Source organism: Cryptomeria japonica, chromosome 6 (assembly GCF_030272615.1).
Source record: "Cryptomeria japonica chromosome 6, Sugi_1.0, whole genome shotgun sequence".
NCBI classification, from domain to species: Eukaryota; Viridiplantae; Streptophyta; class Pinopsida; order Cupressales; family Cupressaceae; genus Cryptomeria; species Cryptomeria japonica.
Genome location: NC_081410.1, coordinates 669,569,977 through 669,596,666, shown reverse-complemented (window position 1 = coordinate 669,596,666; position 26,690 = coordinate 669,569,977). Strand labels below are relative to the sequence as shown.

Here is a 26,690-nt window from a genome sequence, read left to right as displayed (position 1 = left end):
GATGATGGAGAACTGATAGTTCGTCTCGATGCGGATACTATTGAGAAGGTTTTCAGAATACCACCAGCACCTGTTTATATAGAGGTTTCCAATGATAGTGCAGCTAAGTATTATACTTCAAGAGAAAAAGATTGCTAACGCCATATCAATAGATGGATCAGTGAGCCACGGGCTGCTTTTACAAGGTGGGCAAAGTCGTACCGTAGTGATTTCAAGTGGGAAATCGAAGACACAATCACTCTTCTCAACGGGTGGGTTTAGAACATTCTAATGTTTTTGAACCTAGATGTATAAGTTCATCATGCTCATAAGGCAGTCTCAACACATCTCTTGGGGCGAAATCATCAGTGATACCCTTTGTGAACAACTTGCAGCAATTCCTTCCACCATGACGTTCTACATGAACTCATATTTGGTGTATATAGCAGCATCACTCAGAAACTTCCCTGGTCTTTCTACCAAGGATGATCGCTCACTTATTCCAATGTGGGATTACTATGACCAATTGCCTTTGAGACCCAGTAGATTGCACTTCAAGAGGGTCAAAGATGCCTTTTTTGGTCATTATATGTGCATGTTTGATAAGACATTGAAAAATAGAAGAGTGTCAGATGCCGCCTAGGAGAAGGTGAATGAATATGGCTGCTTATTCCTTCAATTCCCAACTTTCACTTACATGAGAGTTGGATGTTATAGCGGCCAGCCATATATGCTTCCTAGATATCCAAGTGATAAGATCATTCTTATGGAGTTGGGAAGACAGATCATGGTTCTTCATGCACAACAATCTGTTAAGCATAAGGTTGGAGTGGAAATTTCTACAAATAACCCATTGAAAATTGGCCATTATTCCCTCATTACATCCATCAAAGCCAAGGCCATGGAGATCGAAATGCAGGAAATAAAACTCAAAAGGTTCAAGCTAAGAGTAGATTTTGATTACCGAGGCATGAAGGAGAAAATCTAAAAGTCCTTCACGCATGTGCATCGGATAGAAAACATTTGGGTTGATCTCCGTACAGAAAAGGAGGTTCATAAGATGGATTATTGCAGACTTACTCTTGAGCAGATTGTTGACCTGAACTTGGTAAACATTCCTGAAGGAATGATTGATGATGGAGAGATACTTGATCTTAAATATGTTGAAAAGAGAGTTGATGAAGCACCACTTCCATCAATTCAATGGTCGCATAAAGAATGCACTTCCATTCTTGATAGATTTCAGCCTATCTTCGCTAACACCAATAATTGGCTCAAGGGTAACGGTGTTAGACTTATCAAGATAAAGGTTGGAAAAGAAGATGATTCTACAGGACCTATCGGAATCAAGTCTGAAATCAAAGTAGACAACAAGGAAGGTGCATCATCTTCAACCACAGGAATCAAGTTGAAGGTTAGCAGAGCAATGGTACTTCCTCCTGAAGAAGTGACAGTTCGAGGGAAAGAAAAGCCTCAGCTTCATATTCATGTAATTGATGTTGAAGATCCAGAGGAGGAACTACAATCAGATAATGCTCCCGAGTCACCTACTTCATAGTCACCTCATGAAGTTCCCCCTCAGATTCCTTTAGAATTACCTATGTCTTCTCTTGACGCGAATGTGGATGCTTTTTCCACTGTTCATATTGTTCCTATTTCAGCGGGTGAATCTCCTCAAAGAGTCATTCCAATTTCAGCAGCAGAGCCACCTCTTGATCATCCTCAAGAGAATTTGATGAATATCTTTGAGGATAATCCTACATATGCCCCTTTCTCAGAAATTGATACTTCTGCTTCTAGTTTTGATGAGTTCATGATGCAGTCATCAGGACCTTTGGTTAATGAGCAGTCTATACTTGTTCAAACAGTAACTTCTCCTAGGATGACGACTATTGTTCAAATAAAAACTGCTTCTCTCTCACTTTTAGTCGTTGCTCAAGGAGAATTGATGGCTCTACCTCCATGGCTTAGTTCTTTTACACCTAAAAGAAAGAAGCAAGAAATCTCTCTTAACATCTTTGATTTCCAGCATCTCAAACAATAAAAACCCAAGGTTGCCAAAAGGGCTAAGACGATTTCAAGGGTAACAGTTGATAGTAACAAGATGAAGGTGGCTGAAATTGTTGAGCCAATTGTAGACAAGCCACAGGAAGAGATGCAAGTTGCTGATTACAGGATCACAAGGGTGGAGTTGGGCAAACAAACGCATGAAGTGGTCAAACATGATGCTCAACAATTTGTAGCCTCATTGGCAGCGGTATAATGAACTTCTAGCAAAGAAGGATAAGCTAGAAGAGGAAAATGTGCAACTTGTTGCCGCAATTCAAAAGATCACCAAGTCTTCTAATGAAGAGGACAATCCTTCAACTTCGTCAAATGCAAAAGAATCAATCCAAGGAGTTGAAAGAACTGCTCAAAAGGTACAAGCGCTCGATTCTTGGGTAAATCAGCTTCCAGATTCATGTACCTAGAATTTGAAGAACTTTTGGAGAACAAAGTGCTTGTTCTCAAGTCACTCATTGAGGATATTAATGATGCCATGAAATTACGCACTGAAGCGTTGCGAGATGTTGTTTCTTGTTGTGAGAAAGCCTCTTGTAATGTTATGGATCAGAATGGGGAATTATTGCCAAAAGAGGAAGTTCTCTCAGATCTATAGATGAAGATTCACCATGAATGGAGTAATGAACAATTTTCAGTTGTATTTATTCAAGCTTTGGTGAAATACCAAATCTTATTGTGGGAAATCCAGTCTTCTCTTGAGAAGAACAGCATCACAATCCTTCGTTCCAGCGATGTTGTTGTGAAAACCATGATCGTTGCGAAGAATACTCACAAACCAAATCCTGATAAACTGCAAATGATCATCTAGAAGTTTGAAGGGTTCATGGCCAAACATGTTGTAATGTTTTTCAACACTTAGTTGTAGTCTCAAAATTATAATTTCAGTATTGTAGTTTCTTTGTTGGCAAGCTTACTTGTAAAAGCAATTTTGTAAATTGCAAGCTAAGTCATTACTTGCATTTTTGTAATTGCAAGTTCAATAATTACAAGTCAAATTAGAATAGGACTTGTAATTTTGAATAAGTTTTAGTAGTTGAATAAGTCATGGTGGTTGAGAGAATTTCTCAAGTTAGTTGAGATCCTCCCACCTTTTTCTCAAGACTCCTCTCCTATAAATATTTGAGGGGGTCTATTGTAATTTTTATCTTTTGAAAAGCAAGCAAGAGAACTCTACTAAAATTTACAGCAAGAAAGACTTTATGCTTTTTATATGTGAATTGAAGTTGAAAGAAATAGAAGAAGATTGCTCAAGGATTGAGACTTTGTGCTAAATATCTTGAGCTTGTGTTCAATATTATCTTTCTTGCTAATGTTTCTATAAGTGCTTAATCAAATTTGATTTGCAGACTTTGTGTTGCAAGTATTGGAGATTAATATCAGTTAGAGTAGATATTTTGTTGAGAGAAGTTGTAGGATTTTGAGCCTACACTTGTTCTTGAGAGGAAGTAGAAGTAGATTTTGTGATAAGAAATAGTTGGGAGACTTTGAGCTCACACTAGTTCTTGTTGTTTTATGAAGAGAAGAATAAGATATTTCAGACTTTGTGCTGCCATACTTCGTTCTTGTTATCATTAATTTAGAAAAGGGTAGATAGGATTTCACATATTCGAGACTTTGAGCTTGATATTATAGTCCTGTCCCGAAGGAAGTGACAGAAGTCTTTGTGCTTTCAAGAAACTTTATTTTCTTTCTCTCACTTTATTTTATAAGTTGTTACTACTGTTATTTTCAATTGCTATCTCTTTTCTGTGAAGAGAAAAGGATATAGTTTTTCTTGAAGGAAGAAGGAAAAACTATTGTCTCATCCATTTTTAGTTTAAGAATAGTTTATAGGTAGCGGGAGTTCCCTTAATTAGGAGAGTATCATACTCACGCACTGTGGCTGAAACCACAATTTTGTACATTCCCCAGGTGTACAAAATTTTCAACCAACATGAACTTGCCATCTAAAAATTCCTACAACAAGATCACAAAGTATCTTTTCCCCAAACTCCCACTCAACTCTGGATTAATTTAAAAAACTCAACAACCCACAACTAAAACCAAAGATGATCAAGCTCTAATACCAATTGTAAGAAAGTTAAGAGTAGACACTAACCTTGAGAGGAGGGCTATGCAAAACTCTTTAGATATTTACAACAATTACAAAAACTTAACAAAAATAAACATATATAACATACATACCACAACACAATGATTTACATGGGGAAAACCCTTTTGGGAGAACAACCCTACACTCCAAAATCCACCCGATATACTATTCATTAATCAACAATAGATTATAATATACTTGCAAAGAAAGCTTCTCCCAGGAGTATCACCAACAAACATCTCGAGGCAACTCAACAGCTATCAAACTCTCACAATACATCACAAAATACACAGTCATAATGCAATGCTCTCATAAAATAGGGTGCCTTCTAGGACAAGAAAAGCACACAAAATATCCACCATCACAGACTAAATGATAAATGGTCAAGATTTACAATGATAAATTATACATAAAATGTGGCTTTCAAGGGTGTTGCACCCGAACCCCCACTAAGGCGCACTACCATTGGACCCCCTTCTAGTGGGGCCATTCCCCCTAGACCCTATAAGGGGAGTGCCCAACCCCCTACGCTCATTTATCAACCATAAGCTTTTATTATTGCAAGGTTAGACACCACTTTCCTAACAAGGTGTTGGAAAAGAAACTCTGCAATCTATCAGATAACCAATTGGGAAATAGAGAAAGAAAAGCATGGAAACAACGAAATTCATTAGATGTTGTGATAATGCATGCACATCAACACACTTTAAACAAGGCATAAACAATAGTTCCTATATAGTGTCCCCACAAAATTTGAGAACATATTAACTTATTTCATCTTACAATTTCATTGTTACTACTTCAGAATGTACTCAAATTGGAATTGCTAATAGATTATGAAAACAAAAAGAACAGATTATAGTAGTTAACATAAATCTGAAATGACTCCACCACTAGATAGATCTCACAAAAATACAATAATTCAATAAAAACTCAAAACTGCTCCAGACTCAAAAGGAATGACGCTTAATAGTTTTTGGCACAAAATAATTCCAAAAGAGTTTCCTAAAAGACTACGGAAAAGTATGTTCCAGTAGAAAAAAAAAACTACGATGTGCTTTCCAAGAATTCCAAAAATGCTTAAGAACACTCCTGTATGGAAAAGTTGTGGACAAAAGAAGGGATCTCCAAAACAAAAGGTGAATTGGTGAGGGCAAAAAACTTAGCCCCCCTTACAGAGTGCTCAAGAACCCATGCGACCAGTACCTACAAAAAGTGACTTTTATTAGAGGTTTAGCCTCCTGCCAAATCAGGCCACACTTTTGTCTTCGACAATGATAAACTAGCTTATGCTAGGTGCAAACTTGCTGGAGACCAAGAAGAGCACTAAGCTTAGCTGGAGTTGGATGAAAGGCAATCAGACCTGAAAGGGACAGCTCAAAAAGGTGGTTGTATTTGACATCATGGGGCAGTCAGGGTCAACTTTAGGCTGATCAACACAAGTAAGGTGAGTCAGCAGTGAAGGTAAGTCAATTGCTAGTCAGGACGCACTAGGACCAGCAGCAGAAAGGTTGACTTAAAGAAGTCCCACACTAGGTGTCAAGCAGCAAGGGATAAAGTGGAAGGCACTGGCCGGAAACAGCAAGGACAAGTGCTTCAAACAGGGATTGTGAAGCACAAAAGCTAAGCTCATGTAAGAAAATATATGGCACTTTATTAAAGCACTACAATGATGGGCAGTGGCCATGGATTTTCCAACAGGAACAGCAAAAGAAGGGTTGAGAATTCCAAGGCAGGAGAGCTGCACATAGATGACTAGGTGATAGTTGGTATGGACGTGTTGGGAAACAAGAGATCAATAAAGAGGGCAATGGGGATGGCCAACGGAGGTTGTTGTGGACTGCTTAACAGGACACCAGCCTTACATCAGGGATGGTAAGCTAAAGAAACCTCCCCCTAACTTTATTGTTAGTAAAAAAAATTCCCCTTTTATAACAACAAAATGATCTCAATTATTTTTTTAAATAAAAATAATAGAATGGAAAATATGAAACAAAGCATCAAACTGACATAAATTTGTTGCATAACATCTGATCAAGACAGAATTGGAGTCAACTCTGATATTTTTACAGCTGCAAAAAGAAAATGTTGAAAACAGATATGAGTTTGGCAAACCCTACGTTAAAATATCTGAAAGTGGCCAAAAATGCAACAACAACAATGAACCAGACAAGATGCTATAGGAGTAATTGGAACCCTTCAGAACCTGATATCATGTAAAAATCGACAAGGGAATTCACCCACAGACCCTGAGGAAACATATAACCTATCAAAACATGAGATTGCTAGCTTGACAACATGACGCTGAAACAGATACAAGAACACCAAGATTGCTTCCAACTGGTATTGATTCATGTCTCAATTTGCTTTACAAATAGCTATGAGCATCCCAAATGTAAGTAGTTGAAAGATGGCTCTCGAGGTGCCACCTCATGGTAAGCACCTACCAAATACTTTGGAAACATATTCACTTTCCATTCCAGATTGCAGGTGCACATGTTTGTTCAAAGTGCACACCCTAGATACCAAGGCCAATGTAGAAAATTAACCTAAATTTTAACATAAAATAAAAGGTGTATTTACACCAACTTAGTCAAGCTTGAGCTTTGGCATAGGGGGGAATATAATGTTCTTGGTTGTCCCAAAAAGCATATAACTGCACAAGCATGGAAATCTGATACTTGCATATTCATTGAAGACGGAAACAACTTAACACAACTCAAAATTTCCTAACATAATGTTGCAAATAACAAAGATATTGAAATACACCTTGACATTTGATTTGCTATAGTTTAGTCGCAAGAAGATTCTGAAAAAGTAAACTGAGCCAAAAAAAACTGAAGTAAAAATGATAAATGATTTAGGACATACACATGCTTCTAAACACACAAAATATTTCTAGAAAACAACCAGATTCTAAAATGTAATTATAGATGATTAGAAGTCCTATGAAAAATAATGATTACAGAGATTGTCTTCCTACCTTGCCACTTACTGCTACATGACTACCTTCGGGGTACTTAGCCTCAGCTTTACTTAGAAACCCAAAATTTGCAAAGCGGGGTCCACGAACATATCTCTTCAAATGGAGATATATGGTCTTTTTATTTTCCATTTTGTCACAATTTAGATTGCTTTCTGAACAGCTTTCATCAGCTCTACGGATTTGACATTCAACAATGACTTCAATCAGTCCACGCAGATGTCCTCTCTTTTGCCCACTGCAAGCAGTACACAGCAAAGGATTTAATCAATAAGCTTTCCCAGATTCAGATTTATTTAATGAAAGGAACCTTCCATTGAAGAGCTGCAAATGAATTATATTTTCTGTTAAAGCAAAGCAGAAAAATGAACTCAATACAATTTATTAGCGCATTAACATTCAATACATTTGTTGTTAATTCTGTTCTTCTATGTTGAAAACAGAATGCAGATGCAAACCAACATATACAAGCTTAGTTTGGCTCAAACATATGGTTTCATCAAAAATTCAGTTGTCATTCAACACTTTACCAAGCATTCAGATCACAGCTCTAAGCAAGATTTTATTGTTGCCTTGTTGAATGATCTTTGTCAAGAAAGAAAAAAGTTTATACAAATGTTTGTGGTTAATCATATTAGGTCAATGAGACTTGTGAATGCATTAAGTTACAATAGAATAGTAAAATGGTAGAAAAAACTACACTAAAAGTTGAAAAGCTCACCAAGAACCAAAAAACTAAAATAAAACAATGATAGCATCAGTAGAGGTAAATGGCAGCCCTATCCACCTATCAGACACTTGTTTTGGCCCAGTTGGGGAACTAAAGCTATAGATATAGGCAGGTAAACTCTGGCCATTTACAAGTATGAATCAAAATAGCTATGTGAAGGGAGGCAAGGACCAAACAGAGTCCAGTATAAACTGAAAGTTAGAATGGTTACTATTTTCATTCCACAGAAGGCACAAATAAGAAACAATGATTGCTATATAAAATGAAATAAAAGCTGGAGCTAGTATATGGTCAACAGCAGCGGTTAAGAAGAAATGTTCATGGGATCAAGACAAGGTGAACATTAAACCTCTGATCAGTTACCTTCAGTAATATCCTCAATGGTTGTTTTAAGATCTTTCCAACGGAGAGATTTCATCAAACACTTTGCTCTAATGCTGGTTGTATGCTTTAATTGCTTAGTGATGTTATGTGTTGTGGACTTGTACATTCATAAGTAGCTGAATATGTTAACAACTCAAAATTCACAAACATAAATTCATATCATGATGCAAATACGATTGGACACACTAACATTTGACTGAAATTTTATGTTTATGCAGTTCAAAGAAACAGTATAAGGCAGATTTCTGAACAATAGAAATATTAAACTCTGACCTTTAATTTGCATGTTTCAGTCTATGACAGATGAGTCATTCTTCTGTTCTTGAAATTGTAACTGTTAATAGGAGCTTCATGCGATGGTATACAAATATTCTTTCCAATAAGAGTTATCGATAATAGATAGAGAGCAGCACCAATCAAGAAAGTAGCTGTCTGTAATACCAAACCAGGTTGACATACCTATGCACAGGTGAGGGATGGTAGTCCACGCGCATGAAGAGACAGAAATCCAAACTCATGCCCAGCCTGAAGAATACCAATTAACCATAACGGCTCCTTCCATGAGGATGAGGTGGACAAGTATAAGAGATTAACCGCAGATATCCACTGCCTTATCCCCCACAATGTGAATATTCGAAACCACCCAAACATTAGTTCTTCACGCAGTGCAAATACTATTATGGTCAAGATATGAGATTTCCATGCCACAAGGGGAAGTGTCTTGCACTACGGAGAGAATTCTTGTGCACAGGAAATGAACATCTGCCTGAACATATCCAGCAATATTGACTCTTTCAGAAACTAAATCAAGCGCTCAAGCATTCACAAAAGGTGGCAATTGAGAATCATAACCTGTCCTCAGTGCTATGAGAGATGGCTCAGCCTTCAAAAATACTTGACCGATAATGTTTGTATTCCTTCCTTTAATTGAAATTACAACTCCTTCCGCTGCGTCACTTGGCCAATAATCAAATGAATCAAATATTTACTCATAAATACTTAATGGCTTAATCGAGCCGATATTCATTGCCAGGAAAATATTTATTTTCCCCTTTTCAAATTCACAACATGGAGAGCACAGAAATTTAAAGAAGACCACGACAAGATTTATTTGCTATTTGCGGCTCAGAAATATAAACGTCTCATTATGTTAATTCCATTCTGATAATATCAGGTGAATATTAATGAACCTCCCAATAGAGATGAATCTCCTTTTGCTGTAATCAAATCATATAATGAGACGGTAATAATCTTCCAGAACTGCACGATACAAGGAATATACAATGAAAACCTTTATAATAAAATAATATAACCTTGCCTGAAACCTGGCAGCTCACTCTGAATATTGAATCCTTAATCTCTGAAATTTGTCTCCAGATCTCCATAACTCCATATTTATCCCAACTGAAGAATCTAGATGATTCTTCCAAGTCCACCTAGGGCAGATGGTTTCACTGCCAAAAGTGGATTTCTCACGTCTCCCTTCCAAAAATATAATTTTGAGAAAACTCTCAAATCTATAGTGAAGAGAAATTATTAATCCAAATCATATCTTCATCAATCCCCAAAGACATTAATATACTATTCCTTTTCAGCTACCTTCCTTTCCCATCATTGATTAGTGACTTTAATTAAAGTCAATAATCATTTAATATTATTTCAATTATACTTGAAGCATAACATTAAATAATTTAATACTTTTTAAGCCTAGGAAATTAAATAATATTTACGTTCCCCAAACCTGTCCAAAATGGTACATTACAAGTCCTCCCGCCCAAGATTGCTTGCCCTCAAGCAATTTGGCACCAGGATCCCATATCAATCTCAGAGGCCAATATGAACTCCTACTGGAAACACTATGCTGCAAGACACCTACAACTGCTATCCACTTATCCTTCCTAGAAACCAGTCGAATAATCATCTGTATCAAACTGCCAAAGTCAAGATCGTGTCTCTTGTTCTTATTTAATGTCCATTGCACTACTCTGATTCCCACATTCATCAATTCTTCATTAAAGTTAGACAATGTAGATCCAACATGAGAATGAATCTTATCGTAATGACATACCTCAGGAACGACTTCGAAATGTGCACACAATGCTTCCGACCTCTTCGCCGTCACTACCTTTAGAGGATCATTTTTCCATGCCTTCAACACTATCTTTCTTCTGTCAATAGTGAACTTTAACTCTCTTGTTTGGAAATCCTGACTATATTTACCAAGAGAGTGCAACCACGGAATTCCCAATATCATCAATCCCAATCCCAATCCCAATCACATAGAAAGCATCGATGAGTGTATATCCATGCAACTAGATGCTTAGCAATGAAATCAACTTAGTGAAACTTTATTTTGAATCAGTTTGCCATCCTAATTCTAAATCCTAGAAGGTCCTCAACTTGAATTCCTCACCTCACCACAAGATCCTTATTAATGACATTATTAGTTGTTGCACTATACACCGCACAAATCACCCTTTGTCCCATCAGTACTCCTCTTACTTGAAATGGATGATGCCTCGTTGGCCTTGTTTTGACACCACCAAATTTGAACTTTTTATGAGTTGATTATGTTTGTGAAATGATCATGTCACATGTCTTATATGTCAATCCTTGTCTTTACCTATATTTGGAGTGTCAGTTTTGGTTGGATTAATATAAAAAGGAACGATGGTTTGAACGAGAACCATCCTCCAATTTAGTTGAATTCTCAAGGAGCGTGTTGACGTGTCTAAAGTCGCGGAACTACGACTTCATCCGGCCAACGCAGAATAGAATGCTAAGAATCCTATCCTCTCTTGAGATAAGGAAATCCCTAATGCTGTGTTAAATTCAACAATAGGGATGACCTCAATGTTTCGGTTGTCATCTCTTAACTGCAGGATAGCTTAGTAGTTGATGTGTTTTGCTGGAAACACAAAGGGGACTTACGGTTAGATGGAATTGGCTTCACAGGTTCCCTAAAAACTTACAGTCTTATTTCATCTGATTTGCTTCTAATTGATGCTACTTCAGCTTGACTTGCGGGCTTCTTTTAATAAAAAAGGGGAAAAAGGAGGGATAAGGATAAAGAGTAAATAAGAACAGCTAGCTAATTTAACTAAGACAGCATATTTGAACACATAGACGGAAGTCTTAAAATAACTAGAAATTACTTTGCCAGCTAATTAGCTCAACTAGGTAAAAACCAGTGCAATCATCTAGGGATTTTGAATTTTCAAGCTACTAAATACAAATGATGGGCTCTTACACCCATTCATCCAAATCTAATAACCGAACTGCGCACAAAAATGGGCTCAGACTAACCATGCAGAGCGAATAACAATCAACTATTTCCTAATGGTATGAACCATAGAAACAATAATCGTTTGGGGAATTAATCGGCAAAACAAAAGTATAAGATTTTTTCAAAAAATCGGGAAAAAATCGGATATACAAAAAAACATAAAAAATTGCAGAAAAACAATCAAAAACTACTTTTTTAATATATTTTAGGGTATTTCCATGGCATAGAGATATTGTAGGCAAATAAAATAGACACTTGAAAACATGAATTGCAAGAAATAGATTTTCGTTGCTTATATTCATATCACTGATTACGTTCCACAAAATATACTGCACCATAAATAATATCTAGATGGTGATAGATGTCAAAATGTCAATTACAATATAGTTTGTGACTTTGAACAAAGTCAACCTGTAAATTAAGTACAAAATTCCAAAATCTCAAATGTAGGCAATGACATGCTAGAGGGCAGGAGGCCCTGATGATGAAGCTCCTGGGCAAGAGCCTGTCCTAATTCCTTCAACCCATTCAGGACGAAAGTTGGCTTGCCTCATGATATCAAAATCTTCAGACACAATCGGACGATCAGCAACAACATAATCATCATCAACATCATCATCATCATCATCAGCATCATCAGCAGCAATCAACTCGCACTCTGGATATATCTCATCGAGGTCAATTGGCAAGCATTCCTCAATAGTTCCTGATTTTGCCCATGTAGAAATTAGTGTTTCCCTTACAAATGAAAAATCAATGAATAGTGAATACAATTCAAAAAACTGCAACTATATATTAATATTCTCACCTTGAGCTTTCCTTATCTTCAAGCGGAGGTTGTGATGAACAAATACCAAGTCATTCAGCCGTTGTTGTGATAGGCGGTTGCGTTTCTTAGAATGTATGTGTTCAAACACACTCCAATTACGCTCACAAGCTGATGAGCTACATGGTTGGCTCAAAATACGCACCGCCATCCACCTTAAATTTGGTATTTCATCTCCAAAAGAAGCCCACCATGCAGCTGAAAAACACATTATATGGAGATGATATTGTAAGACTAAGAATATCTTATAATCTTAACAAACTTAGTGGTTGGCAAAATAAAGAGATTGTCAAAAGTTTATAGAGTCTACCTGGTTGAATTGTCTTTCTGCTTTGTATAGCAGCCCTAGAAGAGAGAAAGCCCTTAGCATGCTTGTACATTTCCAGCTCTATCGTAGCCGCATCAAATTTTTCCAAGTCAGGAAACATTTTTTCCATGCACTTGAAGAAGCCTTGTTTGATCTCAGCATCAATTTCTAGGAAGTCAGTCTTATAGAATAACAGAGGATTGAGAAAATATCCTGCAGCATGGAGAGGAGTGTGCATTTGTCCATCCCATCTCCTATCAATTATGTCCCACAACGGCATATACTTATCCCTGTTATTTTCCAGCTTACTCTTTATCACCTCCTTGGCCCTATCCATGGCCTCATACACATATCCCATGGGGGGTTTATCTCCATCCACTAGTCTCAAGATTTTTACTAAAGGCTCTGAAAATTCTACAATTTGTTCAATAGATTCCCAAAATGTGGTAGAATACATATACTCTGCCACTGCTATGCCATTTGCTTGAGTTGTGAAACCAGACTCCATCCACTCAGCTGAAACAAACATTCGCCTCAAATTACCTTTTTGTTCACATAATGTTTGTAATGCAAGGAAATATGTTGCAAATCTTGTCACTCCTGGTCGAACTAGCTCCTTGCCACCTGTGAAAGAGCGCATTATAGCCAAAACCCTTGTGTGATTATAAATAAATTTGGTAACCTTGTGAGCTTTCTGAAATGCCGCCTTAACCCATTCAATTTTTCCAATGTCCTCTAGGGTTAGATCAAGGCAATGTGCTGCACATGGTGTAAAAAACATGGAAGGATATTTATCTGTCAGAAGTCTCCCTGCAGCAACACAAGCAGCAGCATTGTCTGTGATAAATTGAACCACATTTTGTGGCCCTACATCTGTAACTACCACGTCATACATCTCAAACAATGCATTTGTGGATTTCATCATATTAGATGCATCCACAGATTTCAAAAAAACAGTGCCAATCTCACAAGAGACAAGGAAGTTAATGAGAGTTCGGTTCCTTCTATCTGTCCAACCATCTGACATGATGCTGCAACCAGTTCTAGCCCACTGCAATCGATGTTGTTTAACAACATCTTGAACATCCTCTACTGCATCTTTCAGCATACCAACCCTTAATGATTCACAAGATGGGGCTTGAAACCCAGGACCTACAGCTGCAATAGCATCTATCATGGGTTGCCAATATGGATTTCTGGAAGCATGAAATGCCGTGTGAGAGGAGTACCAATAATTAGCAATTGCCTTCTTTGCTTGTTCAGTGACAGTTTTCCTCCATCCTGTACTCTCCAAAGTGGTTTGTGATCCTGCTGTGGTACGAGGTTGGAAGAAAGCATTAGTGTTTCCTCCACCTGTGTTTGGTCCACGTGCTATAGAATTATGTGTCGACCCAGATTCCTTGAAACTCCCATCTTCACCATCCTCCTCACCCAAATGGTTCATCCTGGGATCTGCAGAACTAGAACCTAGTTCAACCCCAATTCTTGCCTTTTTGGCCTTACTCTCAGCAATCCCGTCAAGAGATTGCTTTGCCTGATACGAGACATCTGCAGGGCATGCCTTGCATATCACGGTGTTATTTCCTCGTTCTTTGGACAAATGCCATTTGAAACGATAAATTCCACCACTGATCTCTTCTAGACACCAATTGCACTTGACCTTCGTGCTACCCGGAACTGCTGTGCAATGTGTCCATGCAAAGTCTTTTTGACGCGGCATTATCAAGAATCAGATCTGTAAAAACATTACACTCAATCTTAAACTTTTGAGGGATATACAGTTAAATTTAATATACTGCTAAATATATACAGTTACTAAATTTAATATACTGAAAATTTATACAGTATATTAAATTTAACTGTATATATTTAATAGTATATTAAATTTAATATACTGTTAAATATATACAGTTAAATTTAAAATACTGTTAAATATATACTAAATTTAACTGTATATATTTAACAGTATATTAAATTTAACTGTATATAAATATATACAGTTAAATTTAATATACTGTTAAATATATACAGTAAATAAATTTAATATACTGAAAATATATACTAATAAATTTATACAGTATATTAAATTTAACTGTATATATTTAACAGTATATTAAATTTAATATACTGTTAAATATATACAGTTAAATTTGATATACTGTTAAATATATACTAATAAATTTAACAATTAAATTTTAACAGCATGTTAATATACGTAACAGTTAAGTTTAATGTAACAGTATATTAAATTTAAAAGTTAAATTTAATATACTGTTAAATATAATTCTATAAAACAAACTAATAAATTAAATTAAACTATATTTATTATATAGTTTAACTTTAACTGTTAAATTTATTAGACAATATACAATATATTTAATAGTTAATATTTAACTATTAAATATACTGTATATTGTATAATAAATTTAACAGTTAAATTATTAAACAGTATATTTAAATTTTAATATATTGTTAAATATATTTAACTGTTAAATTTAATAAAACAGTATATTAAATTTAACTGTTAAATTTAACAGTATATTTAACAGTTAAATTTAATATACTGTTAAAACAAACTAAGAAATTAAATAAAGTTTAAACTAAGAAATTAAATAAAACGAACATAATATTAAATAAAATCTATAAAAACAAAATTTGTAAAACAAAAAGTATATTTAAATTTTAATATATTGTTAAATATATTTAACTGTTAAATTTAATAAAACAGTATATTAAATTTAACTGTTAAATTTAACAGTATATTTAACAGTTAAATTTAATATACTGTTAAAACAAACTAAGAAATTAAATAAAGTTTAAACTAAGAAATTAAATAAAACGAACATAATATTAAATAAAATCTATAAAAACAAAATTTGTAAAACAAAAATTTAACTGTAAATACCCTACCTGGAAGGCTCGATGAATGCAGTGATGGCGCGCTAAACTATAAGAAACAGTCCGGCTTGGTGATCTCCTTCTCGGACAATCAATCTCGGAAAATCGGAAGCCCGAATAATTACGAACGGACTTCAAATTTCCCACCTGCAAACTTTGGACGAAAAACAATAGGGAGGCGGCGTCCATTTGTAGATTTTTTTCCGAAACTTTTGCACCTTTTTCGTGTTTTTAGGGTTTTCGTGCAAATAATTGCGATTTTTATTTTTTCCGATTAATACCTGTCGATTAATCGGGCTTAATCACGTTTAAACGGGAAAAAATCGTTGACCCGCGGTCAACGCGTATTTCGTGATTTTTTCGGGGAAAAAAACGCGACCCTCTGCGATTCCCGATTAATCGCGATCGATCGCGATTTTTTCCCGATCATTGTTTCACTGGTATGAACCAAGATTTCCATCAAATACATGCATAAATAAACTGTCTGAAAATAAATATAGTTGCAGAAATATAAGATAGATGGAGAAGAGGACCATGCACTCACAATAAAAAAGACACAGCTTTAACATCCATTAAATTTTGTATATATTTTGCCATAGTTTTTGCAACAATCTTTAACTTTCTGCCTGAAATAAAGGAGAAGCTAACTCCTTTATATAGAGTTCTCAAAATGGATGAATGGCCAAGATTAAACTTAGACAAGGGGGCTAGACTCATCCTCTATCAAAACTGCCCATACCCATAAATGGGAGGCAAAATATCAACAACAACAAAAGGGGAAACAATAACTACCAAAAAGGTAATCAATAACTAACCAAAAAGCTGCTCCAAAAAGTGCACGTGCACGGAGCTTAAAATTTACAACAGCTTTGGTAGTTAGGAAATAACTTTATGTCTGAAAAACTGAACTTTAAGATTTTTAAAAGAAACATATACTTTAGGAAAGCACTTTTTCTTTTCCTGCTGGACTCTTTTTCCACAAATTCGACCTCGTCGCGCAAGTACTCTCCCCAGATATCCCGATCGGCTGCACGCTCTACCCGAACGTACTCCTGGAATATTAGGCACAACTTGATCAGTTCGGTTGCTGGAGGCATAGGAGGATTAAACATTTTATAACGAATACCCTCTAGGAGGCTATCTACATTCTCCAGTATGATCTATATTCTCAAAGCATGGAATCTTTGAACTCTTCCCTTTCCTGCTCTTTGGTGGCAAGCCCTATTGGGATGGTCGCAATACTATAATCAGCTAATGCAATTTGACCCGCTGGTTTATCTGCGGGTGGGGTGGCAATATGAATGGTGCGGTTCCTTTGCTCATCCTTAGTGATCCTAAAGTAAGTCTTGGGCTTTTTCTTACCTTTGGACTTTATTTCTCCTATGCAAGAGAAGATATCCTCCAAGTTGATCGGTGGCTTGACGGCTGCTTTCCACTGTGCACGAGCAATTAGCCAATCCTGAGGGATGGTATGTCCAAATGTAATTGCAAAATTCCCACTCTGTCCCTTCGAGGCATCAGTTGGCTCACTACCTACCTACAATTGATCGGTCATAGAAGGAACGGATGCAGTATCCAATCCCTTACTCATGGTTGAGTTCTCTCCTACCTCGCTGAACAACTGTCGAATATCCTCTTGTGATGGCTGCTCTTCAGTTTTGCCGGGATCCTGAGTCTATTTTGTCTGATGGATAGCGTGGAAGCCGGAATGGTGTTCCCTCATGTTGTGACCATTTCACACATCGCCCCATTAGAATGGGGACCCCCTTTTTTTTGCTTTTGTTTTGTCTGTTCTTCTCTCTGCTTTTAGGGTTTTGAGTGAGTGAGTGGTTTGTCTGGGCTAGGGCTAAGCCTTAAGGGTTTCTTCTGATGTTATTCAAGCAGAGTCCAGTCAAATTTTGAAAGTTATTAAGTGTCCTCCCGAAGAGTTGAGATTGTTGAAATAAGGTAAGTCTTCCAGGGGAGTTAAATAGGTCTCAGGTTAGGTCTAATCAGGGTTTTTTGGGGGTAAAAATCCAAATTTTGTCTAAGTGTTAGCATTTTGAAGGTGAAATTGTGTGTTCTTGCCTAGGTAAGTTTTGATCAAATTTTGGAGGTAAGATGATGCCTAAGTTTGCAAAGATCGCTCCTGTCCCTTGCTGAGGGCCTAGGGCGAAATTTATCCTAAGTGCAATTTCTTGTTTTTGATAGGCTTGCTAACTGGTTCCTAGCCTTGAGAATGACCTAACTCTGCCTTGTGAAGTGATTGGAGACTTAAATTTTGGATGGATTAGCCAGAAAGGATAAAATCGCTCCTGTCCCTCTCTAAGGGTCTAGGGCGAAAATGTTATTGAAGGCATATTTGTCACCGACTTTTCTAAATTGTTTTGTGCAGGGTCTCCAGGAGGGACGATTGGACGTGGTTTGATGCTTTTCAAAATTTGAAGGCATGAAAAATGGTGAATTTTGAAGGTTAGGGGCAAAATCGCTCCTGTCCCTTGCTGAAGGTCCAGGGCGAAATTTTGAATTCCCTCATCTTGCAGTGAAAAAGAACCAAGTGGTGAGCATGAATAGAGAACGAATGACTTTCTCCACCCGCCTAAAAGAGTTTTAACTCGAAATGATGGAGGATCTTGTTGGAATCATCAAATTCGCTCCTGACCCTCACTGAAGGTCTGGAGCTTGATTTTCAAACTTACACTGTTCTTGCAGGATCAAAGTGATTTTATGATTGGAAAAGATCAAGGAAAGCATGTTCTATCCGTTGAATATAATTTGAGTGGTCAACAAAGGAGGAAATCAACCCAAAAAACAAAAGGCACTCCTGACCTTCACTGAAGGCCCATGGCGTTTTTTCAAGATTCTCCTCTTTGTTTGAAATTTTGAGGCAAAACCTGACTTGGATAAGAGGAAGAGATGATGTTTTATACCTTAGAAGCAATTGGGAGTTTAAAGAACAAGGAAATATGCCAAGAAGCAAAGAAAGCGCTCCTGACCCTCACTGAAGGTCCAGAGCGATTTTCTTGGAAGACACATTATTTTATCACTTGTTTGGCTTAAAGATTTATTCATAGCGTGAAAAAGGAAAGTTCTTCCTTATCAAGGTGATTTCAAAGGGAAAGGTGAAAGAAAATAACTTAAGTTTGCAAAGGCGCTCCTAACCCTCACTGAAGGTCCGGAGCTAGATTCTGAGAGTGCAATTTTCTTGCAAGGACAAAACAAGTTTTGTGATTGAAATAAATGGAAGAAGGTGTGTTTTGCCCGTTGAAGATAATTTGGAGGGCTAACAAAGGATGGATAAGCTTGAAATTGTAAAATCGCTCCTGACCCTCTCTGAGGGACCAGGGCGAAAAACCTAATATCCAACCTTTGTCTTCAAAATTGGGCGAAGCTAAGCCTAGGCACAAGGTAGGTGCGATCTTTGAAATGCCTTGGAGTGGAATTGAGATGCAAGGAGTGCAAATTTTGATGACAATGGGGAAAATCGCTCCTGACCCTCTCTAAGGGTCCAGGGCGAAATTTCCAAGTGTGCCCATTTTCCTTGCATTTCGAGATGATATTTTTGTTTCCAACACTCAAAACGGAGTGAAGTATGATGTTCTACGCCTTGAGGGTAATTTGAAGTTGAAGAGATCAAGAATTTGTGCGAAAAGACTCAAGATCACTCCTGACCCTCTCTGAAGGTCCAGGGCGAAATTTACAAAATCAACAACTTCCCCTTCAAGATCGCGCTAAGGCAAGGTTGTCCTAAGTTGGAAAGGTCCTCCAATTCGTGATGAACAAAGATTTGCCTCCAAAATTTGATGGTCCTAACCTAAATTGAAGAAATCGCTCCTGACCCTCTCTAAGGGTCCAGGGCGAAAAAGTCCTAAAGGCACTTTCCTCCTAGAGATCAAATAAAATCAAACTCACAACTCCAATTAGAAATGCCATTTAAATGCCTAGATGAAGTTTTGGGCAAGAAAAATGAGGAATGCAAGAGCAAAATTGAGAGTTCGCTCCTGACCCTTGCCAAGGGTCCAGGGCGAAGTTAGTAGCATCCTTTATTTTTACCATATTTTGAGCGTTAATATCCTCCAAATTGCATTAGATGTCGAAATTGCTAACTTCAATGTATTTGAAAAAATTAAATTAAATTGGCATTTAATAAAAGACATTCGCATTTAATAAATTAATTTTGAGCCTTAAAAAATCGAATTTTTATTGTAAAGGCATTTAAAATTAATTTTTTATTAAATTAAAATTGAAAATGGAGTGCTTGAGATCTTATTTTTATTTATTTTGCCAAGTCGGCCTCTCCTTTTTGCAATTTTTTTTTTTTTTTTCGCCTATTTTGCCAAGTCGGCCTATGGAGAAGCAAAGTGGTGAGCGCCCTATATAATAGGGGTGCTTTGATCAAGTTTAATCAATCATTCACTCATTACTTCAAGTGCGAATTTGGAAAGCAAGAAGGAAGTGCGAAATCTGGTCTATTTGGAGCAAATTTATTTCAAGTGTTGGAGGCTAGAAGGAGGTGGAATTGATTCTTGTGAAGGCTAAAGGAGGCGCATTTTTTTCAAGGAGAGCTTTGATCTACGTTTTGCCTAGCGAATTTCACCTATTTTTACATCATTTCTTAGAGTTAGTACTCAAGAGGAGGTATGGCGAGATCATCCTATTCCATTGTTGAAGCTTTGAATTTTGAACTTTGTTTTGAAAATTCCAAGTTCGATGTAGTTAATTAGGAAATGATAACTCAAGACTTATCATGAAGTTTCCTAAATTAATATCTTTTATCTTCCTTTTGGAGTCTTAATTTCTATGCTTCAAGATATAATGCCTAAGAACTAATTGTGAAATGTTATGTAGGTGTCAAGATGGCGACTCCAAAGACGGGAACATCTACTAGTCGTCCAGCTCTCATGAAGGAAGATCAGAAGAATGAAGAATTGGTGACCAGGATCGTGTCCAAATGGAGCAATATCGGAGATACCAACTTGGGAAACTTCAATGTGAAGAAGTTTCGAGAGGTCCAATACATTGGCAAACCATCACCCGTCGCAAAGAGAATAATTGAAAGTGGCATCATCAAGGCGGACGGTTTCCCTCCAGCAGTCCAGTGTCATGAGCTGATGATCAAGTGTGCCCGCCATTACGACTCACAATCGAGATCGATCGTATCCAAGGAAGGGAACACTTTGGCTTACCTTTCAGAGGAGGCTATAAGTGAAGCTCTCCATCTTCCAGAGCATAAAGATATGATTTACAAAAGCCTAGAAGGAGCAAGGTCAATGTATGAGGACGATCCCGACACTTGCCTGAATCTCATCAATAAGAATTGGTTACTCAAAAGTCGTCCTCGCCTGAGCAAGATTCCCAACACACCACATAGGATCGACTTTCAGGAGGAGTACAAAGATTTGATAACTTTGCTCAATCGAGTTACAGGGGCTCCTCAAGCCTTCTATTTCGAAAAATGGATGTTCTACTTCATTCAAGTGATTGTCCAAGGGAAAGGAACGATTCATTGGGCTAGAATTATTAGCCATTGCCTGGATGTGTAGTTGAGGAGACTAAAGCCTACCAAGTCGTTCCACATGAGCTCATACGTCATATATGCCTTGATCAGGAGTTTCGAATATGCAGGGCTACCTCATAGAGGAGTGATCGGAAGAGGACCCGGAGAAGTGAGAGTTTGTGATTCTTATGTTCATTTGCATCATCCTCCTAGAGGCGACTACAAGTTAGTCAATGACACCTTCACGATGAACATCACTAGGATATTGCAAGGTGGGATTCACAATCGACTATCTCTGGATGCACAGGAGCTTGTGAAGAGGTATGGTGCTTGGTTCATCCAGTTTCAAAAGTTTACATATATCAGAGTTCATGGGTGTCCTTCACCTCCCTACATGTTGCCGAGGTATCCGATAGACAGGATAGTACTACTTGAGGTGACCAGACAGTTGGCAGCTTATGCCAAGACATTCAGACACAAGCATGGAAATGGAGTTCCCGTGCCCATCATATTGGGGAATTCAGTTGAGGTATGTCCTAATACTCAAGCCTCGGAGGATGCAGAGAAGGAGCTGGCTTTATATTCATTCACATTCTTTGCCTCGAGGGAGAATTTTGATCCTCATGGTTATATGGAGGAGACAATTGGCAAGAAGTACAAACACGATTTTCAGGTAGAGGACTTTTGGATGAATCTCTCAAGTGATTTAGAAGTGAAAAGAAAGATGCACTCCAAATTACCTTTAGATTTCATCAGGAAATGCAAAGTTTACAGAGTAGCCAATCAAGCTCAGGACAGTGGCAAACATCTCCAGTCATCCTATGACAGAGAAGACAAAGCGGTGAAGATAGATTGGAGCGAGCCTGAGATTTCGGACTTGAGAGCTTTGATGGCCCCAGTTTTGTCATGTACTCGCAGATGGGTGGATGTACAACATCAAAAGTTAAGAGAACAAAACATACCAATGACTTTTACTTTGGAGGAAAGACCAGAAGAAGAAGGAGCAAGCGCAAGTGAAGGCAATTCTCATCCTAGAGGCGCAAAGAGGAAAGAAAGACCTGAGAAAAGAGAACCTTCCAACAAGAAGCAAGAGGCCAATCGAGATCGCTCATCAGGCACATCTTCTTGACATGGAAAAAAGACAAGTCAAGTTGAGGGACAAGAGAAGACGGTGCCTAAGGTTGATGAATCTATGGAGTCGATGGTACAGAATGATAAACCTGAAAAGGGGCAGGCACTTCAGCATTCATCAAGTCAATCTCCCCAAGTTGATGAGCTACATGAAGAGAAGAATAATGATGAAGCAACATCCCCTCTCCGAGAAGATGAACCATTAATTAAGGACATACAAGTTAGAGAGACAAGATCCGCCATTCCGGATTGGTTAAAGGAGAGATTGACAAAGGTGATCGTGATTGAAGATGACGAGGATGTGATTGACTTAGAGAATCTTATAGGGAATTCTCAAGAGGTAACGGAGAAGAAGAAGGCCACCAAGATGTCCAAAATGATCACAGATGAGGCAGGATCTAGGAAATTGCAGATAGCTACACCAATAGTGGACAAGTATGAAGGTGAAATCCTTGCAGATGAGTATGATGTAGAAACATTTGAGCTTGGTCCCCTCACTGCTGAACAGGCACTGGATGAGGCAACCGATTCATTTGAACCACTTAAAGATAAGCTTAAGGAAGAAATGGAAAAGAATAGAAAGCTTGAGAGAGAAGTCAGTGCTTGGAGAGGCTACTTTAGTCATCTCAATCAGCCCTTGGGACGTCAGGATCCAGCAGTGTCTCCTGTGCAAGCACTTCCCCTCGAATCAGTTGGTGAGGCAGAAAGAGTCAAGAGCTTGGTTCAGCTTATGAGCTCTTGGATTGACAAATCCCACATGGTAGCTATTGAATTTTCAACAAGAATGATGAAGACAATCCATCAAGCTATCCAGGTCCTTGAGATCGTCCACAATCTAATGATAACTGTAGCCGCTTTTGCTAACACTAGAGATGTTATCATTCCTGTTCTACAAGTAATTAGACAAACACCAAGGAAGATCCGAGCACAAGAAAAGATAATGGATGGAGGAGCTCATAATTTACTTCAGTGGTCAACTCTACTTCAGATGAAAGAGGTTCTTTTTGAGGACATCAACACCAAATGCAATCAAGTTGAAGGTATCATCCATCCAATTCAGGATAAGGTGTTTGAGGTGTTATGTACCATTCTTGGTAGGAGGATCGAAGTTGAGACGGATGTGGACCTTCAAGAGTTGGAAGAAAGAGTCAAGGTCATCTTTTGCAAAGATAAGAATGTCATCACAGATGAGTAACGGGATCTAATGTTCACTACTATGCTCCTGATTGAGAAGATCAAAGAACTCGAACCTGGATGGGAAGCTGCTCTTCTCACTGCCTTTGATCAGGTTATCCACTTGGAGGAGCGAATGAGGAATCTTCCCAAGATTCCTATTGCTGAGATTGAAGGAATTGTGTCCAGATTCGTTGCATATGCTAAGAAAGAACATTGGAAGGGGAATAAGGTTCTAGAAGAGAGGTTGTTATAGAATGATGTGGCATCTTAATTATCATTGGTCTATGTTTCCTCGATTTTTGTGCCAATTAAATATTTGGCTATGCATTTAATAATGTTCAACTAAAAAAGGGACTTTTTGTAACAAACCCTAATTAAGGTTTAGGTGTCAGAATCTCAACCGTTGATCTTCTTTTGATCTGGGCCGTTCATTGTAATTGAGGATGCTATATATACCCTCACTCATTTTCATTTTGTCATTAGAAATTAGATGATTAGAGATTAGATATTAAGGAGATAGATAGTTAGAGCTTTGGAGAGAAGAAAGTTATTTTGTAGCAAGATTGAGTAGTGAAGAAAGAATTTCAAACAATTGTTGTCTATTTTGGCTTTGAGATCAATAAAATATTGAAGTTGTGGTGTTTTATTGCAATTCTGGTGGCTATCTTCATGATTGTTTACTTTCTTGAATCATTCTCAGTCGAAGTAGTATTTAAGTTTGAAGGACTAAGTGTTGTGCTTGATCTTTGGTGAGATTTGCGTTCCAAACCACTAGCTTCTTACTGATTGTGAGGACGCCTTGCGTGGTCAACTGGAGATATTTAGATTGCTTGAACCTTCGGTCATTATTGAACTATTGATATGTATCTTTATGGTAGCATCTATAATTCTTGATGATTTGAAAATCACTAATCACCTTAGAAGATCGCATCAATTCCAGTAGAGTTGTAATTCCTTGGCAATACTGAAATTGGTAGAATTTCACCAAGTCTAGCCTACATTGAGTCATTCTTAGGATTAGATTAGAATTCATCTCTTGAAAACCCTACCTTTTGATCTTTTTTTGAGAACCTGTTAGCTTTAGGAAAATCTTGTTCCTGCAGATTGAAAACGTAAGGCCCCTTGAAGAAACAGCATTTACAACGACCACTGGCGCTTATCCGCGCGTAGAGATCCTACAACGAAGAACCTTGAAGTCACATTGATTGATCCTTTTTTGCGATATCTTCAGCATTCAGAGGCTTTACTCAAGAGAGGATAAGGTACCCTTGGGTATTTTATTCTGTGTTTGATAGTGTACAAAATACACGTCAACACCTCAAAGCCTGCTATTCTGATGTAAGTAAACCTAGGGAATTGGATAAACCATGCACCATATTTCTGGATCAAAATGATAGCCTGTTCTGAGAGCCTTATGTGCAATCCTCCTTGCATTAATCTGACTAGGCGCATTGTAAAGGCATCATTGACACGCTCATACTAACCAATTGCGTAGGCAATGTTATTCTTTTCTCTTTGAGCAATGTCATAATAATGCAGTTGAGGGTAGCATTCATACACCTTTACCTGATTCGGCCCATTCCTGATCTCACCTTTCTTGATTAACCCTGTCAGTGGCTAGTGTCGGGCAAACATGTAAATCAAGTAGGAAGTCATGGTAAAGTACTTCTTTTCTTCAAGCTCGATCAACTGTGTATGGATATTGTCGTTGATGATCTAAGCCCAGTCGAACTTGGACTTCCCAACGAAGACCTGTTCAGTAAAGTAGAACATCCATTCCTCAAAAAAATTAGATTGAGGGAGTCCCATAACCCGGCTGAGTCAGGTGACCATATCACCATACTCGTTATGAAAATCACTTATGGAGGTCTTTTTATTGATCCTAATGCTTGGGGGACTTCTTTCTTTGTACCATTCTTCGTTTATCAATGTTTTGCATTTAGCAGGATTCATGTCATAAGCAACCTGCAACTCATCAATAGTTGTAGCAATAGGATTATCTGGAAATGGGATATCAAATGCCTCCCCAATGGCTTCTGGTGTGAAATCAGCTAGCACCATCCCCTCTAGCACCACTAATCTGGTTTCTAGCTGATAATGTCTAGCAGCCTTAACCACTAGTTCATAATTCTGCACGGCCGGAGGGAAACCAGCAACCTGAGCAATACCACTCTCCATCATCTGCCTGGGCTTACCATAGGCGTTTGGAGAGTATACCATGTTCCTGAAATCTCGAATGTCTATGTGGCCCAAATCCGTCTCCTATGTTCTCCCATACACTCTGGACCTTGGACTCCCTAACTCCTCCCCTTTGGTATTGGTACTTCATTTTCTTGCCTCTGTGGGGAATGTCAAACTTGGAAACCCGAGACGTTCTGGTTGCAACAGGCGTCTTTGAGGATTCAACCGCCGATCTAGGCATCTATCCTGCACAATCGGACACGGAGTACGAGACGAGATAAAGCAACAGAACGGGTTAGCCAAAACAGAGGACGGCGTTAGCACATAAAACCAATGATCAAAGGGAAAATCGAATTTGAAAAAGCACGACACTTCACTAAAAAGAGCCTAATTATTTGGAAACAAACTACTATTTGAAACAGGAAATTAAGTTGGTTTTGTTTAAATTTCGTTGTTTGGAGCGGGTTTCAAAAATGCTGCTTCCGATTGATTACGGCGGCAAGGGCAAATGTTCTAGCTTGCGACTCAGGGTTCAAATGCTTTGATGATTGCCAATCTAAAATGCACTTGGAAAAGAGTTTTGCTTAAGTTCAGATTTGAATTTTCAAAATTTCTCTAAGACTGAAATTCTATTTCAACGGTTAATTTCCCTAGCTGGTTGTTGTTGCATGCTATGTTTAATGCTTTGTAAAATCATAACCTACAAAACTTCACTCTCTGATCCACTCCCTATCCCCTGTTTAAACATTATGACCAATTTTGCACAAATTAATGACTTAAAGGAGAGAATCAAACCTTACTTGGCGGATTGCCCACGTAGAATGATCTTCGGCCAAAAACGACTTTTTGCAAATTGCGTAGCAAAAGTGCCCCTTTTTAGCGCGATTTCTTGAAACTTTGGAGACTTGTTGTGACATTTTCACACATCGCCCCATTGCAAATGGAGACCCCCTACTTTTTAGGCCCTTCTGGTCTTTTGGCTTTGTTTTTTGGGTCTTTTCGCAGCAGTCTTGTTAGTCTCTCTGCTTTGCAAGTGTTTGGGGGTCATATTGATTAAATCTGCTTTTTGTTTGAGCAAATTTGGTGAAGTCTAAGGCATGTTTCATCAATTTTAGGGTTTTTGCCTTCAGTCCTAGATTTTAGGGTTTTCTTTTAGGGTTTTTGAAAAACTGAACTT

General features: G+C 37.8%; 2 protein-coding genes across 5 annotated transcripts in view; both read right to left on the bottom strand.

Moving 5' to 3' along the window:
• The window catches only part of LOC131039040 (ATP-dependent DNA helicase homolog RECG, chloroplastic), a 308,039-nt gene that overhangs the window by 214,397 nt on the left and 66,952 nt on the right, over positions 1-26,690 (bottom strand). For all 4 annotated transcript variants that reach the window (XM_057971683.2, XM_057971686.2, XM_057971685.2 and 1 more), the window contains exon 8: positions 7,119-7,356. In XM_057971683.2, coding sequence (XP_057827666.2) covers positions 7,119-7,356 — 238 coding nt within the window. The remainder of the gene's footprint in view (positions 1-7,118; positions 7,357-26,690) is intronic.
• On the bottom strand, positions 11,870-14,475 carry LOC131039041 (uncharacterized). The gene is made up of 3 exons (XM_057971687.2): positions 12,655-14,475; positions 12,327-12,542; positions 11,870-12,224 (listed from the first exon to the last, which is right to left on the bottom strand). The coding sequence occupies exons 1-3, from the start codon at positions 14,369-14,371 to the stop codon at positions 11,980-11,982; spliced, it is 2,178 nt and encodes a 725-aa protein (XP_057827670.2). The 5' UTR covers positions 14,372-14,475; the 3' UTR covers positions 11,870-11,979.